The sequence below is a fragment of the Aspergillus fumigatus genome, chromosome 6 (assembly GCF_000002655.1).
Source record: "Aspergillus fumigatus Af293 chromosome 6, whole genome shotgun sequence".
NCBI lineage: Eukaryota > Fungi > Ascomycota > Eurotiomycetes > Eurotiales > Aspergillaceae > Aspergillus > Aspergillus fumigatus.
The window spans coordinates 456,613-471,246 of NC_007199.1; the positions used below are offsets into that span (position 1 = coordinate 456,613).

The 14,634-nt window shown below is 49.9% G+C and overlaps 7 protein-coding genes across 7 annotated transcripts; 4 read left to right on the plus strand and 3 right to left on the minus strand.

Annotated features, from left to right (window-relative positions):
• Positions 1–248: 248 nt before the first annotated feature.
• On the plus strand, positions 249–1,910 carry AFUA_6G02430 (uncharacterized protein; the record flags this gene model as incomplete). The annotated part of the gene is made up of 5 exons (XM_742741.2): positions 249–1,059; positions 1,122–1,253; positions 1,293–1,339; positions 1,404–1,787; positions 1,863–1,910. 5 exons carry the CDS (start codon positions 249–251, stop codon positions 1,908–1,910), a joined length of 1,422 nt encoding a protein of 473 aa, XP_747834.2.
• A 402-nt stretch (positions 1,911–2,312) lies between these two features.
• Positions 2,313–3,943, plus strand: AFUA_6G02440 (60S ribosomal protein eL24). Its single transcript, XM_742740.2, has 3 exons — positions 2,313–2,463; positions 2,608–2,751; positions 2,958–3,943. The coding sequence occupies exons 1-3, from the start codon at positions 2,413–2,415 to the stop codon at positions 3,243–3,245; spliced, it is 483 nt and encodes a 160-aa protein (XP_747833.1). The 5' UTR covers positions 2,313–2,412; the 3' UTR covers positions 3,246–3,943.
• A 240-nt stretch (positions 3,944–4,183) lies between these two features.
• On the plus strand, positions 4,184–4,867 carry AFUA_6G02450 (40S ribosomal protein eS30; the record flags this gene model as incomplete). The annotated part of the gene is made up of 3 exons (XM_742739.2): positions 4,184–4,347; positions 4,578–4,682; positions 4,844–4,867. The coding sequence occupies exons 1-3, from the start codon at positions 4,288–4,290 to the stop codon at positions 4,865–4,867; spliced, it is 189 nt and encodes a 62-aa protein (XP_747832.1). The 5' UTR covers positions 4,184–4,287.
• A 259-nt stretch (positions 4,868–5,126) lies between these two features.
• gup1 (glucosamine 6-phosphate N-acetyltransferase) lies at positions 5,127–7,236 on the minus strand. The gene is made up of 4 exons (XM_742738.2): positions 6,663–7,236; positions 6,020–6,591; positions 5,516–5,948; positions 5,127–5,455 (listed from the first exon to the last, which is right to left on the minus strand). The coding sequence occupies exons 2-3, from the start codon at positions 6,500–6,502 to the stop codon at positions 5,859–5,861; spliced, it is 573 nt and encodes a 190-aa protein (XP_747831.1). The 5' UTR covers positions 6,503–6,591; positions 6,663–7,236; the 3' UTR covers positions 5,127–5,455; positions 5,516–5,858.
• Positions 7,237–8,157: 921 nt separating this feature from the next.
• AFUA_6G02470 (class II fumarate hydratase) lies at positions 8,158–10,212 on the minus strand (the record flags this gene model as incomplete). The annotated part of the gene is made up of 6 exons (XM_742737.1): positions 8,158–8,344; positions 8,398–9,415; positions 9,477–9,592; positions 9,682–9,719; positions 9,777–9,821; positions 9,868–10,212. The coding sequence occupies 6 exons, from the start codon at positions 10,210–10,212 to the stop codon at positions 8,158–8,160; spliced, it is 1,749 nt and encodes a 582-aa protein (XP_747830.1).
• Positions 10,213–10,656: 444 nt separating this feature from the next.
• AFUA_6G02480 (alpha/beta hydrolase) lies at positions 10,657–11,896 on the minus strand (the record flags this gene model as incomplete). Its single annotated transcript, XM_742736.1, is given in 3 exon segments — positions 10,657–10,914; positions 10,969–11,286; positions 11,297–11,896. 3 exon segments carry the CDS (start codon positions 11,894–11,896, stop codon positions 10,657–10,659), a joined length of 1,176 nt encoding a protein of 391 aa, XP_747829.1.
• A 679-nt stretch (positions 11,897–12,575) lies between these two features.
• AFUA_6G02490 (putative aspartate transaminase) lies at positions 12,576–14,434 on the plus strand. The gene is made up of 3 exons (XM_742735.2): positions 12,576–13,897; positions 13,976–14,081; positions 14,141–14,434. Exons 1-3 carry the CDS (start codon positions 12,827–12,829, stop codon positions 14,200–14,202), a joined length of 1,239 nt encoding a protein of 412 aa, XP_747828.1. The 5' UTR covers positions 12,576–12,826; the 3' UTR covers positions 14,203–14,434.
• The last annotated feature ends 200 nt before the right edge of the window (positions 14,435–14,634 follow it).

Below are 14,634 nucleotides of genomic sequence, written 5' to 3' on the forward strand. Positions count from 1 at the left end.
CCTTTTGTTGGCCGGATAGAAAACAACATATATCCGAAATGCTGTTGTGAAATGGTTATATCTTCAGATTGCTTCACAAGCCTCTGTAGTTCTACTGTGTTTGAAACTTCTTCATTAACACCTTGATATTGTGAGCTTCTGAATACCATTTATAGAGTTTCTGGTAAGAATTGACAGCCTGATACTCAGACATAACTCTCTTAGAGGGAAAGCTGTCTTTCATCGATACTGACACTGAGTAATTGACCATGAGTCCGGACCCTCACGCTGCTGATCGCAAAGCTCAGAAGCAGCGTGAAAAAAAGATGAACGCCGAGAGACTAAAATACCAAAAACAACAAAGCGAATATTTCCCTCTCACTGACAGTTTCATCGTCCCCAAGAGTCGTGTTGCTCGCGCTTTGGATACTTGTGTCAGGTATTTGCAGACAACATACTGTGTTGTATCTTTTCCGACTCATCATTTTGTTGTTAGCGGTATCAAGAACTCAGGGAAGCAGCTCAAACTTAGGTCTCGCTCCTTCGAGTCTGAGAGCAGATTCTCGTCTTGCGACGTTACGCATCCCGCATCTGATCTCCCCACAGTGCCAAACCTGAAGGATCTGCCTGAGAAGGTGAGAAAGAGACCAGAGAGGTCATCGCAGGTAGTAAACAAGGCAAGTATTTCGCTGTCTCTGCTCTGTTGCCCAAGAAACTGCGGGTCAGTAAAACTGACTGTCAAACAGAAGGATCCTGCTAGGACATCGCCAAAGGAAAGTTCCTTCACAAGGAAGTTTAGCAGAACGATGACTGGTGACTCTGTCAAGAAGGTCAGCAGCATGGACAGAAAGAGCTGGCAGACTCAGTCCTCCTCCGCGGGCAGTGGAGGCAAGACTCGCTCTATCCGCTCTGCTTCGGTCACGGCGACTGGTACAGATTTGGGTGAAGGAGATGCCGCAACGCGTCTTGAAGGAGGCCTCAAGAAGCTCACGATTTCCGAGGGCCTGAAGAGAGAGGGAAAGCCTGCTGCTATCTCTACTGCGCAGCCAAAAGTCATCAAGTGCCTCAGATCCCCTGGAGGTAAGAGCTATTGAATTTTCTGGTTTAGTCTTTCAGCAGGTTGCTGATTCAGACATGAACAGACTATGTGTTCATTGATATCGAAACCCCAGGAGAGAAGAGCAACGCGAACAGCAACTCCAGCCCTGGTATCTCCCCTAAGGCCAAGAGTGCCGAAGTCGGCTCTGGTGAGGACGAATCCGGTGAGCACGAAGGTGTTTGAGGACTAGCATGGACTTTGCTGACCATTCAAGCCGAAGCCGCGAACGACCAGGACCCGAGAAGCATTGTCGAGAAGAGAGTAAGAGCCGTGGCTATCCTGTCAGTTGGTTCCCGCTAGTTATAGACAGCTAACACAGCGACAGCTTGAAGTAATCCGCCACATCGTGAAGAACATATTCCAGGGACAGTCAGACGAGGATACCAAGACTGGAAAGGCTCTGCAGAATGCCAAAAAATGGGACACAAAGAACACAAAGTGCATCAAGTGCTTCGGAGACTGCCCAGTTTGCAGCAAAGCATGCTGCATCTTCGACGTTGCTCGCCGCACTGCTGCCCAGGCAGACTCCACCCCTGAACATGCCGAAGCCGCAAACCAGATTCTTAAGTTGATCCAGCGCCTGGGCAACAGCGTCTTGGAGGCGACCACTTACTCCCTGTGCACCACACCCGGAGGCTGCGGACGGTATGTCTGCTCCGACTGCTGGGGTATCTGTCCGGTCGAGCTATGCCACGATGTCCAGTGCAAGGTAAGCAATATCATATTTCTCTTCTCTCCTTGCCAATTGCCCATGATTGAATGCTAACAACCCTTCTCTGCGTAGGACTGCAAGGAAGATCCCTGGGCTGCGTGCGACTGGCATGATTACTGATGCTATCGTTGAGACTAATCGATGCAAAGTCACTCCGTTAATTCAGATTCAATTGCAAGGGAAAGTTGGTCTCTAGCTATCATGCCACTCGAGCATCGATCGAGATGAGCTCCTTTGAGAGATTATTGGCATGGGAGCATCATATTAGGGAACGATGAGAAAAACCAAAAAAAAAGCGGATAAAGGTAAACGTTTTGTTTAAAAAAAAATTATGAACTACATTACGATCACAGAGGAAGAGCCAACAGATAACAATTCCCTTGCAATGATTCCCTTCTTTGATGATATCGTAGTTACCATAGAGGTATTGGAAGTCCGAAGTTGTAAGGCCACCCAAGGGCAGACGAGGTCACGTGTCGCACTTTAGCGAGGCCTTCTCCGCACCGCACCACAATTGTGTCGGCCTCACGAACAGCTCGCCGCAGCGACCGATTCGACTTTACCACCCAACGCCAACCGACAAAACCTCGTCTCGACCGGCTGCGCATCTCCAACATTCAAGATGCGTACCTACGACGATTCTTTCAGCGGTCAGAAGATCTACCCTGGAAAGGTGCGTTTTGTCCCTTCCGGAATCATCAATCATCCAGCAATTTCCACCCCGATTCTTTACGAGCGCAACACCGATTCATGAAAATGTCCCACAAAATTTCTTCTCTGGATATGGGTTAACATAGTGTTGGATTTGAAATTATAGGGTAAGCTGTACGTCCGTGGCGACAGCAAGATCTTCCGCTTCCAGAATGGAAAGTCCGAGTCCCTGTTCCTCCAGCGCAAGAACCCTCGCCGGATAGCCTGGACTGTCCTCTACCGCCGTCAGCACAAGAAGGGTATCTCTGAAGTCAGTACTACCGAATTCCTTTGAAAATTTGTCGAAGATCCCGTGATTGGTTCGAAGCAGGACAGTGGACAAGGAAGCTTTTATGCGTTGGGGAGGCATGGAGCAGCCGTTGAATGTGGACAAATGAGGCTTAAAACAATCACGGGTGACGCGAAGTAAGATGTGGATGAGCAATTGCTGACGGGGTCTGTTTTCACCATGAACAGGAAGTTGCCAAGAAGCGCACCCGCCGTGTCGTCAAGCACCAGCGTGCCATCGTCGGTGCCTCCCTTGATGTGATCAAGGAGCGCCGCAGCATGCGCCCTGAGGCTCGTGCCGCCGCCCGCCAGCAGGCTATCAAGGAGGCCAAGGAGAAGAAGGCCGCTTCCGAGAGCCGCAAGAAGGCTGAGAAGGCCAAGAACGCCGCCACCGCCGCCAAGGGCACTGCTCAGCGCATCCAGAGCAAGCAGGGTGCTAAGGGTTCTGCTCCCAAGGTCGCCGCCAAGTCTCGTTAAACGGATTGAAGGCGGTTCGGCTTGGGCTGGGGAGTAGATAGGAGGATCCTTGTGGTTGGACTTTGGGAGGTTTCCGGAGCTGGAATTTTGTTTCCCTCGCAAAATCCTAACAACAACAAAGCGGCATTGCGAGCGATGGGCTCTTGCGGATGAGACAACCCGCAGATTATCCAGATAGGCTTTGTCATTTTCGCGCCATGGTAACTACCAGGAATGGAAAAATGGATGTTCTAATGATGTCCCGGTTCTCTATCTTCTGACAGACCTCCTCTCCTGCTGGTAGATTTTAGAGCCCATTGCTTCTGCAGACACTCAAAAGGATCCTTCGATTTACGACAAATCCAGAACACCTTGCTCTGCACCAGAACTATTTCTAATGGCCCTATCAACAAAACGTGGTAGAGATGTTGATGTACTAGGTATTTCACAGCCACGGGTGAGAATGACGACATAGAGCTCTTAAATCGTACTCAATCCTGCACTGTCCAGATATCTAGAATCAACACCATGATCGGCTGAACAAAAGCACTCAAGTTGCATCATATGTCTGAGTGGCCCTGCTGAAACAGATGGCTGATCTCGATTCACTGGACAGTGTAAATACAATACAGTATGCTAATTGCCCTGTTAGCTGGATATGGGTAGGGCTCAAACCTAATCCATTCCTTTTTAGGTAATGATATTGGCTGAATACCCCCAACGCGTATCCACGTATAGCATCACCAAGAGTAGAAAGGATGAAATTGATATGGACATAGCAGCCCGTGAATAACAAATAAAGTAACGCAGTAATCATCATAAAGACAGAGCTAACAGCGTGCCAACTTAAAGTCATACAGCGATCAGTACAGACCTATTTCTGCCTGAGGCAGAAGCAAAAATGGGTGACTAATCACAGGTCGCCATCTCGCTTACGGAACAGCCTAGCGCGCTTTGCCCACAAGAGTCGATCGAATCCCACCCGCTCCAGAGAAGCCCTGAAAGAGTTCAACCTCAGTCAACTTACCATCTCGATCCGACAAGCTACACATCACCAGCAGCCATGGGTAAGGTTCACGGATCTCTCGCCCGTGCGGGTAAGGTCAAGTCTGCGACTCCTAAGGTGAGTTCCTCTTGTTCTTCATTATAATGAAGTTTTTGATCTCCACGTTCCTGCTGGGAAGGTTCATCGTCGCCACCGACGAGGAGGGATTTTGAAGGAAGGTTTTTGCAGCGATCCGACATGCAGGAAAAGCAGCGAGGATATATGCGAAGACGATATGATGAACCGATGGTTTTCTGGGGAGATATTTGCTAAATCAGAGTGCTGATCGGTTCTGTTCTACTGTACAGGTCGAGAAGCAAGAGAAGAAGAAGGAGCCCAAGGGTCGTGCTCTGAAGCGCCTCAAGTACACCCGCCGTTTCGTCAACGTTACCATTACTGGTGGCAAGCGGAAGGTATGTTGAAATCTGGCTCGATACAAAGGATGCATATATGCTCTGGGCCGGAGACTTGGGTACTGTTCATAATAGGAACCAGTTCTTCGTCCAGACAGCAGATTTTGCGGGAGGACCTTCGCATCGAAGGCATCAGACGCTGACACGGGCATTCCTTACAGATGAACCCCAACCCCACTTCTTAAGTCGACCGCGTTTTTTTCCGGCGGAGGAAATTAGGTGATGAGAAAGGGGGATCCAACGACGATCATCGAACATACAAATCACTATCATCATCTAGTCGGCGGTTATACTGAACAAGTGACATTCTGGCCTACCTTCAGTATGGTACTTCTACGGGAACAACCAACGGACGATAAACCTGACTCTAGTGGAAGGAAACTGGGTTCATGAATAGAATATGGGCTTGCAACAACAATCATATGGGGTTAAAGCATTGTTTGGGAAAATAAAAAAGCTTCTTCACTTCCGCAAACATGTTTATCTTGTCAAGCATCGGCCCCATCAAATGCTCAAACAACGGATGATGGTGCACAGCTTCTGGGTGCAGTGACTTTCTGCTCCTTGTGTTTCGTGGCGGATTTGAATATCTGCATTCCGTTAATTGATTCGTCTCGGTCTTTCTCGATCAATCTACCTCTTTTCATTACGTCGGATTCGCTCCTTTTCGCTTTCATGATTATGCTTGCTGTATTGCTTCTACGGTCGTAAATTGATGCCCTACGTTTTTCGAAGTCGTCCTGAGGCTATCCGTAGTGCCAGACTTGTTGCATCTAACAAAGTAGTATCAATAGGCGTGCTTCTCGCAATTACTAGTAGTTCGTCTAGCTTACATGAAATGAAGCTCTATCAGGGATCAGCTCTAATAAAAGATGTAACTGAATGACAGAAAAACGTAGGGCTCAGGACCAAAGTGTCTCAACAGTTCGTCACGGAGGTAAAGCATGGCTTCGTGCTCGGCGGTCTGTATAGTTTTAGAGCATCGGTCTTCGGTATCGCCGGTGCACAGCACAATCCATCCGTTCGAGAGCTACACTCATCGCTGACGCCGAAACAACGACGAGGCATGCCACCGTGAGATCCTGCATGTCAGTCCACCCTCAAATAAAACGTTCAACGCCGAGATACCCCAACCCACCAGATCTAAACACTGTCCAGCTCACTCTCGAACTCAACTCAGTAGTAGTGCGCCATCTCCAACCCAGCACGTTTAAACCCACACTTGATATAGAACCCCTCATTCGCCTCTGAGCAATCGAGAATCGTCTGTACGTCAAGGGTCAGCCCCAATCGCCAACCCGACAGGCCCCAAAAAGAAAACAGAAGACAGAACATACCTTATAACATCCCACCTTCTCAGCCACGTAATCCAAAGCCTGAATAATCCTCAGTCCCAGCTTCTTCCCCTGCTGTCCCTTCTCAACAGCAATATCCTCAATATGCCCCACCATCCCCAGCGAATGGATGAACTTCCGCTCGACGACCAGACTGCCTGTGCCAACGATGCGGCCCTCCCCGTCGCACACAACGAGCAGGTAGTACTCGTCGCTCCGGGCGCGAATCCACTCGTACCGACTGTTCCACTGCTCCTCGTTGATGTCGCCGACAGTCGTCAGCACACGGAGGACGTCGAGGTAGCCTCTCTTGTAATCGGAGCGACACAGCGGGCGGATGGTGTAGTCTGCGGGAAGGACGGCAAGGACATCGGGGGAGATGAGCGAGGGGGAGAAGAGGGGGGTGTTCTCATCTGCGGTGGGAGCGTCGACGGACTTGGTGACCGGGGCTGCAGTCGTCGTCGGAGCAATGGTTGCGTTGGTCATTTTGGGATTGATCCTGTCGGTAACGGTGCAATTGAGTATAGATGAGGAGGAGTTGGTCTGTAGTGGTGGGTTTGTTGTGCTTTGTGCGCCTTCGGGTGGGGTGTTGATTAGAGAACTATTGTTGTATGGGGATTTGATTTGGACTCGGGAAGTCAGGTACCAAGGAATTAATGGGTGAACGAAACAAGGGATCTATGTGCAATTTTTCAGAGACGGCAATTGCGCGACGATAGCTCAGTAATTAAAACGAATGAGAGTAATGTTGTGGACAAGTCGTCAACTCCCCAGCGCGGAAGAGCATAAATAAAGGGCGGTCCGTGGTTGAGGCTTGGAGCATCTGAGACAAGCATCACCGAACAGTTACTCCGTGGTCACATAATCTACTACCATAAGACCAGAGTTGAATGGCAATAGGACACATTATTATTATTATATCTTGCAATTCTTACTTTAGGTCTTCGCATTTGATGTTCATTATCTACTCCGTACTTCAGTTCCAGTTCCCTGGTCCAATCCGTTAGGTCCTTTTCTACTGTTACGTATATATACCTAATAGGCCTTGCTTTCGATCTTTACTATCATCATTCTTGTGTATTTTCTATCATCCTTGATCTGCGTTGGATCATTGTATCGCTATAACAGACATATACCTGGTTGGTAGGCTGTATCATCTCGCTGGTAGACTTAGTGGCTGAGACAGCTCCTCCTCAGAACTTTATAGTGCTGGAACTATGCTATAAATAGGCACTCTTACATTACTAGTATTAGTTCTATCCTAGGTATACTCCGTAGACTATATGTGCCCTATTTCATCCTTTCATCAACTCTCTTCTTTTATCCAAGAATCCCATAGAAGATACAATAAATATCAAAGGCGGACAGGTCACAGGCTTCTGCTAACCTAATTAGAAAATTCAGAACAATGGCCTGGCTACTTAATGAGCAGGTCTACTGTTCTTGTGGTCCCTTTTTGAGTTGCTATAGAATCTAAAGGAGCGGAAGGTCGCAAGGCATTGATGATGAATGTCCGCTAAACGGAGCAAAGGAGTATTACATACTAACCGAGGAATGAATAGCTGAACAGCAGTTTTTGAGGCTCAGGTTAATTTGCTTGACTGTGTCCACGCAAACTCAACCTGGTCGAGCCTGTATCGGGTGGAAAGGAGGGATGAATGGAAAGAAGAAGCAGATAGGAAAGGGGAGGGTGGTTGGTGAGGATTCTGTGGTGTATAATAGATAAACGGGGATGTGAGTACCCAGGTTCAGCAAGCATGAAAAGAAGTAAGGCATTCCAGAATCTGCTCAGATCTGTGAGCTCCTGTTATGGATCATGAGTCTGTTAGGATCCGGAAATACGCCAACAGTGCTACTATGCACAGTGGTTTAGTTCAATCAGCGCATCAAGTGGTAACATGCCACATGTAAATACTCCTAGTGGTGAAGTGTGTTCAGCTCTGAATGTCTGCCAGGAATAATCATTCTAGCAGTGAAGAGTCTGAATTGTTCGGAAAGTAACGAAAGAGGGTAATCAATCGGAATAAATAGTACAGTAGATTTTCAGTAATACAAATATAATGAACCGCTACCTTACAGCGCTCTAAGATAAGCAAGACCTTAAATCATAGCTCCGGCCACCAAACAGCTTTTCATCACCTCTATTTCTTCTCCTTGGGGCTCAGCATCAGCTCGGGGCGAACATGCTTATCAAACTCCTCCTCGCTCAGAGCCTTGAGCTCCATTGCACTCTCCTTAAGGGTGATGCCCTTCTTGTGAGCGTTCTTGGCGACCTTGGAGGCCATGTCGTAGCCGATGACGGGGTTCAGGCAGGTAACAAGCATCAAACTAGGGCAGGTTAGCGCTTCAGAAATGATGATTGCAAAGGATTGTAGACATACCTCTCGTGGAGGAGAGTGTTGATTCTGGGCTCGTTAGCCTCGAGGCCTTCGACAAGGTGCTTCTCGAAGCTCTTCATGCCATCAGAGAGAATGCGCACGCTGTGCAGCAGGTTGCGGATCATCAGAGGCTTGAAGACGTTCAGTTCGAACTGGCCGTTCATGCCACCAACGGTAGCGGCAACGTGGTTGCCCATAACCTGGGAGCAGATCATGGTAAGGGACTCGCACTGCGTGGGGTTGACCTTGCCAGGCATGATAGAAGAACCGGGCTCGTTCTCAGGCAGAATCAACTCTCCAAGACCGCAGCGAGGTCCAGATCCGAGGTAACGGATATCCTGCGCGATCTTGAAGAGGGAGCAAGCCAGAGTGTTCAGGGAGCCGGAGGCCTCAACGATGGAGTCGTGAGCGGCAAGAACCTCGAACTTGTTGGGGGCGGTCTTGAACTCGGTGCCGGTCAGCTTGGTGACCTCCTCAGCAATACCCTCAGCGAAACCCTTGAAGGTGTTCAGACCGGTTCCGACGGCGGTACCACCCTGGGCAAGGTAGCGGAGGTGGGGGAGGGAAGCCTCAACGCGCTCGATGTTGCGGTCCAACTGAGCGACGTAGCCAGAGAACTCCTGACCGAGAGTCAGGGGGGTGGCGTCCTGCAGATGAGTACGACCGATTTTGATGATCTTGTCGAACTTCTCGACTTTCTTCTGGAGAGCGTTACGAAGGCTGCGCAGGGAAGGGAGCAGAGTGTTCTCGAGCTCCAGGACGGCGGCGATATGCATGGCAGTGGGGAAAGAGTCATTGGAAGAGGCGGACATGTTGACGTGGTCGTTGGGGTGGACAGGCTTCTTGGTGCCCATGGTACCGCCAAGGATCTCAATGGCACGGTTCGAGATAACCTCGTTGGCGTTCATGTTGGACTGAGTGCCCGAACCGGTTTGCCAGACAACCAGAGGGAAATGGTCCATTAGCTTGCCCTCAGCCACCTCAGTGGCAGCCTGCTTGATGGCCTCACCGATCTTGGGGTCTAGAACATGCATGAGCATTTTCTCAACTAGATGTCTTTCGCCGAAGAGAAGAAAGCTTACCAAGACCATAGCGCATGTTCACCTCAGCAGCAGCAGCCTTCAGGATACCGAAGGCCTTGATCACAGGCGCCGGCATACGGTCCTGGGGCTGGTTGATGTCAAAGTTGGTCAGGGAGCTATCCTCATCTCGATCAGCAATTTGTGAAGTCCCTTTCGCCAGATCCGTGGCTGGTGTTTGGAATGCCGGTTGTTCTCGGTCGCTTACCGCTGAGTTTGGGCTCCCCAATACTTGTCCGCAGGGACCTAGAAGACAGCCGGCTTAGAACCTGTAACAGAGGAGAGAATCTGTCTGTTACTCACCTGGATTTCACCGAAGGCATCGGATTCGGTTCGTGTAGCAGAAGCCTAAAGGAAGATGATCAATGACATGATTCACAGGTATTCCACTGACTGCGATCACAAAGTCCTGCGAACACAATGGATAACGCAGATCGGTCAAGCCAGCTTTTCTTCCATCAGGGGAAGGCCGCACACTCACCATCCTGACGGTTGTGCCGAAAGTTCTCTTGTTGGAGATGGATTGAATGGACTGAAGGCGGGGGTATTGAACGAGAGAACGGGTATTGAAGCTCAGCGCCCGACGGCTACTGAACGAAGCGGGGGAGCGGGCAGCGAAAGCCAAAGCATTGCGGGCAGCTGCGGGGGCGTTCAATGAGGTGGTACGAGTCGCTGCATGTGTCAATGAGGCCATCGAGCGCACCGCGGCTCGGGACGAGTTGGTGGATGAAGTCAGCATATTGGCTGTTGCCGAAGCTTTTGATTTTCTTCAATTGGGATGCCGTGAGGCTGAAACGAGTTAAAAAAAAGGAAGCAAAGAGCGCGAGCGGAAGAAGAAGACGAGTAGAACGAGACAAATAAAACAGAGCTTCTGCCAGTTTCCGTCCAGCCGCTTTTTTGCCCTTTTGTTTCTCCTACAGAGCTATCCCAACCAGTTTTCCGGGCTTCTCTGCCGAAAACACCCGGTCCGGTATTCCATAAACACAATACAGCTGGACAATCCGTGCAAAATCCGTTAGATTCGGGGATCTTAGTGGTAATGTATGGTAAACATTGGAGTCGGATAAACTATGATCCTTCTTCTTCAGTTGTCCGGGAAAGGGAATAACACTGGCGTCATGAATGAACACTCACTAGTACCGTAGCATATCTTACTGTCTTGGAGATACACAGTGTCCTCAGACTACACCAAAAGCTCTTTCCGCAGCGTGGCTATCACCTTCTCGTTATACACCCTTCCCGACTCCAAAATTCCATCCAATAGCGGGAAAATATGAGGTGCTCCGACAGCACGGATCAGTTCCACACGAACTCCGGCATCCTTCAATTTGGCAGCATAAACCTCGCCCTCATCCCGGAGAGGGTCCATCTCTGCTGTATGCACCAAAGCAGGTGCTAAATTTTCAAAATTAGGAGCCAGCATAGGAGAGATTTTCCAGTCCTAACTCCTTGGTCAGCGTCCCCAGACAGACATCGTTTTCTAGCGGATACCTACCTCCTCGGATCTGGGAGGTCGAGGATTCCCAAGAAAATGCCTATGGAAGTATGCCATTCGTGCTGCTGGAAGTGCCGGCGTAAATTCCATTTCCCGGTATGACTCGTATGGGCAGTTCTCGCGGTCAAACTGTCCATCTGACGTGAAGACACTGTGCAAGTCACAGGCTGGCACAGTCAAGAGTTGCAGGCGCAGTGGAATGTTGCCATCACGGCAGAGATGTGCAAGAACAGCCGACAGTTGTCCTCCTGCAGAGACACCACCGATTGCCATCCGATCCGGATCGATATTGAATTCGTCTGCTTTCTTCAATCTAATCTGAACCGACTGTCAGACCTTTGGTCTCAGACTTCGACAATTGTACAGTGAAGGAATTGATGACCAAGTCACTGACCCAGTTGAATGCTGCCCAGCAATCCTCGACAGGAATTGGGTACTTGTACTCAGGTGCCAGTCGGTAATTGACGTCAAAAGCCACCAAGTGGCCATCGAGGCCGTGTACGAGGCGTTTGCAAAAATCATGATCGACGGAGAGATCACCAAACACCCAACCGCCTCCATGGAAGTTGACATATGCTGCTCTTTTCTTTAGGTTGCCCTGGTCATCGGACACTGGAGCAGGTTCAAAGATCCGCACAGTGATCTCTCCATCCTTCACGGGGCATTTCTGCTCAGTGATGCGGAACACATCTGGTCCGGCTGCGCGGCCATAGGCGATGGTGTACTTGGCGGGATTTCTACGAAAGTCTTCGATGGGTACCTCGTGAGTGTGTAGCCGTCCAGCATTATATTTGTTGTAGTACTCCACGTAGACTGGGTCGAAACGAGGGACTAGTTCTGGAGGGATAGCATTGTGAAGAGGTTGATGAATGGTCTTCGGTCGAAGAGCATGCAGCTCCTCGATTCCGGCCGTTGACGAGTCTATCATTTTAGGACAGTGATGTTGGTACTTATCCTTGTTCAATTGTGGTGATAGGACTTAGGTGTGCTATGGAGCAAAGTAGTGCGTAAGATAGAGGAGTAAAAGGACAGAGAAGGGAAGGCTTCTCCAAACCCCCTCACAGCCCCTCTTTTATACAGTCAGCTTACCATTTCATCTCATTCTCTCGGGACTCTGTGTCTATCTACCTACCTATCTATCTATCTATGTCTTGATGGCAATCTTCCATATATCAACTATCAGCATGGTAACCGCTGAGATGCCCTATCTGCCTCACGGGGGTATATTCACTAGTTAATCGCCCCCAGTCAGCTGAAAGTTGCTGTGACTTGAATTTGCCATCATCCTATATTTCTTGCCCTCCATATATCAATCAGTCACAAGACTAGAACTGAATCCGAAGGCCTGAAAATGTTTCATCAATTGTTCTCCATTGTCACAGAGGCAATGCGCTCAAGCCCCCACACGACTTTAGGCGATTTATTAACTGCGTCTGATCTTCAATGGCATCCTCGCAAAGAATCCCGAGATAGCCTGGTCTATCTCTGCAGGTGTCAGAAAGGTACTAGTTAGTGACTACTCCGTAACTTAGTTATATGATGGCAAGCATGTCATCAACAAGGGACCCACTCTTGAGTACTACTAATTCCTATTGCCGTCGGCTAAGGTCAGAGAGAGTGAAAGCCGCGGAAACCGAAGAACTGCGATATCGGGGTTCTCGAACACTTCTGCGAACAGATTCGCTGACGGACAATTTATACTCAATTGTGCATTGCTGTCTCTTTCTTGTACTTCAGTTTGCATCGTTCTCGCGCATCTAGCTCCCCCTTACCGTCTTGCATATCTTAATTTAGAGATACCATAAATCACCTCAAATTCCTTCTAGCGCATTCACAATTTAGTTCGTTTTCCGCCACCATGTCTGTGCTCAGTACACTGGCACCCGTCCCACCAGATGAGATCTTCGCCTTGAATCGCGCGTATGCCACGGATCCTTTCCCGCAAAAGGTCAGCCTGGGAGTTGGCGTCTACCGCACCGACGACGGCAAGCCATGGCCTCTTCCATGCGTGCGCGAAGCCGAGAAGCAACTGCTTGCCGAAGACAGTCTTACCAGACACGAGTACACCGCCATCGAAGGCGACATTCCCTTCCTCGAGCTGGCTCGGGACATAATGTTCGGGTTTGATGGCAAGAACGCAGCAGAGAAGCACAAGAGCCGCATTGGTTCCGTCCAGACCGTCGCAGGCACCGGCGCAAACCACCTCGGAGCCCTGTTCCTGGCAACCCACATGAAGCCCGGAAAGGTCTGGCTCTCCAACCCATCCTGGGCCAACCACATGACCATCTGGGAACTCGCAGGCGTCCCCCGCAAGACCTACCCTTACTACAACCCCACGACCCGCTCCTTTGACTTCGACGGTATGATGGCGACCCTGGAGGCCGAGGCGCAACAAGGCGATGTCATCCTCCTCCACGCCTGCGCACATAACCCCACCGGCCTTGATCCCAACAAGGAGCAATGGAAGGCCATTGCCGACCTCTGCGAGCGCAAAAAGATCTTCCCCTTCTTCGACTCGGCCTACCAGGGTTTCGCATCGGGGTCTCTCGAGGAGGACGCCTGGGCGGTGCGCTACTTCCTCAACGAGAAGCCCGGCATGGAGATGTGCGTTGCGCAGAGCTTCTCCAAGAACTTCGGGCTCTACGGACAGCGCGTAGGTGCCTTCCACTACGTCCTGCCCCAAGGCAGCGAGAGTCTCCGCGACACCGTCGTCGTTAATCTGTGCCATTTGATCCGGGGCGAGTACTCCATGGGGCCCACAGCGGGTTGCAACCTCGTCAAGAAGGTCCTGACGAACGAAGAACTCACTGCGCAGTGGCACAAGGATCTCAAAGTAATGAGCTCGCGGATCCGCTCAATGAGAAAGGCTCTCTATGACGAGCTTCTGAGGCTGCAGACCCCGGGGTCCTGGAGACACATTGTGGAACAAGTATTTCCCCTCCGCTCCCTCCCTCCCTTGAACAAGTCTGCAACCAGTACCTTACACAGAAGGCTAACACTTATCTAGAATGGAATGTTCTCCTACACCGGCCTCACCCCTGCGCAGGTTCATTCCCTCAAAGACAAGTATCACATCTACCTGCTTAAGTCCGGCAGAGCTTCCATCAGCGGCTGTAAGTCAATCTCTCCCTACACCACCACCCGAATCCAACTAACCCTCTTTGCTACTCAGTGAGTGAAAAGAACGTCGCCTACGTGGCCCAGGCCATCGACGACGTTGTGCGCAACGTCTAGCTGCATACCGGCATCTGCCAAAATCACTACACCATGCATTCAATCGCGTTAATTGCGCACGATACGACATGAAAACATAGACGGAGCGATGTTTCCGAGGTCCCAGTGACTAGAGGTACTTTACATTTTGCATCTCGTGGCATTTGCCCTTGTACATACGCTTAGAATCATGGAGCATGTATGATACGTTATGAATAGAGTCACGAGAGTTACGAATACTTGCTTAGCGTTGAACTTCCCTTGGTCTGTCATTCATAGCAAGGGTAAGAGTGAGCCAAACGGCATTAAGATTGGCTATATACTGTACAACGAAGTAAAAATGCATCAGATAATGGCAGAGCATACATTCAGAAATAAAAGGGTTCAAGGGAAGAAGAAAGAGGAACGCATAATTAAGTGCCGTCGACTTTGCGCGGTTCGTCAATGGTATAG

Bases quoted from the DNA above. Each gene is read 5' to 3' on its own strand.
- gup1 (XM_742738.2), bottom strand. From the start codon at position 6,502: ATGACCAACGCAACCATTGCTCCGACGACGACTGCAGCCCCGGTCACC. The intron at 5,949-6,019 runs GTATGTTCTGTC...CTTGACGTACAG, and splicing joins AGAAGGTGGGATGTTATAAG to ACGATTCTCGATTGCTCAGA.
- AFUA_6G02440 (XM_742740.2), top strand. From the start codon at position 2,413: ATGCGTACCTACGACGATTCTTTCAGCGGTCAGAAGATCTACCCTGGA. The intron at 2,464-2,607 runs GTGCGTTTTGTC...TTGAAATTATAG, and splicing joins AGAAGATCTACCCTGGAAAG to GGTAAGCTGTACGTCCGTGG. The intron at 2,752-2,957 runs GTCAGTACTACC...CACCATGAACAG, and splicing joins ACAAGAAGGGTATCTCTGAA to GAAGTTGCCAAGAAGCGCAC.
- AFUA_6G02490 (XM_742735.2), top strand. From the start codon at position 12,827: ATGTCTGTGCTCAGTACACTGGCACCCGTCCCACCAGATGAGATCTTC. The intron at 13,898-13,975 runs GTATTTCCCCTC...ACACTTATCTAG, and splicing joins GGAGACACATTGTGGAACAA to AATGGAATGTTCTCCTACAC. The intron at 14,082-14,140 runs GTAAGTCAATCT...TTTGCTACTCAG, and splicing joins CAGAGCTTCCATCAGCGGCT to TGAGTGAAAAGAACGTCGCC.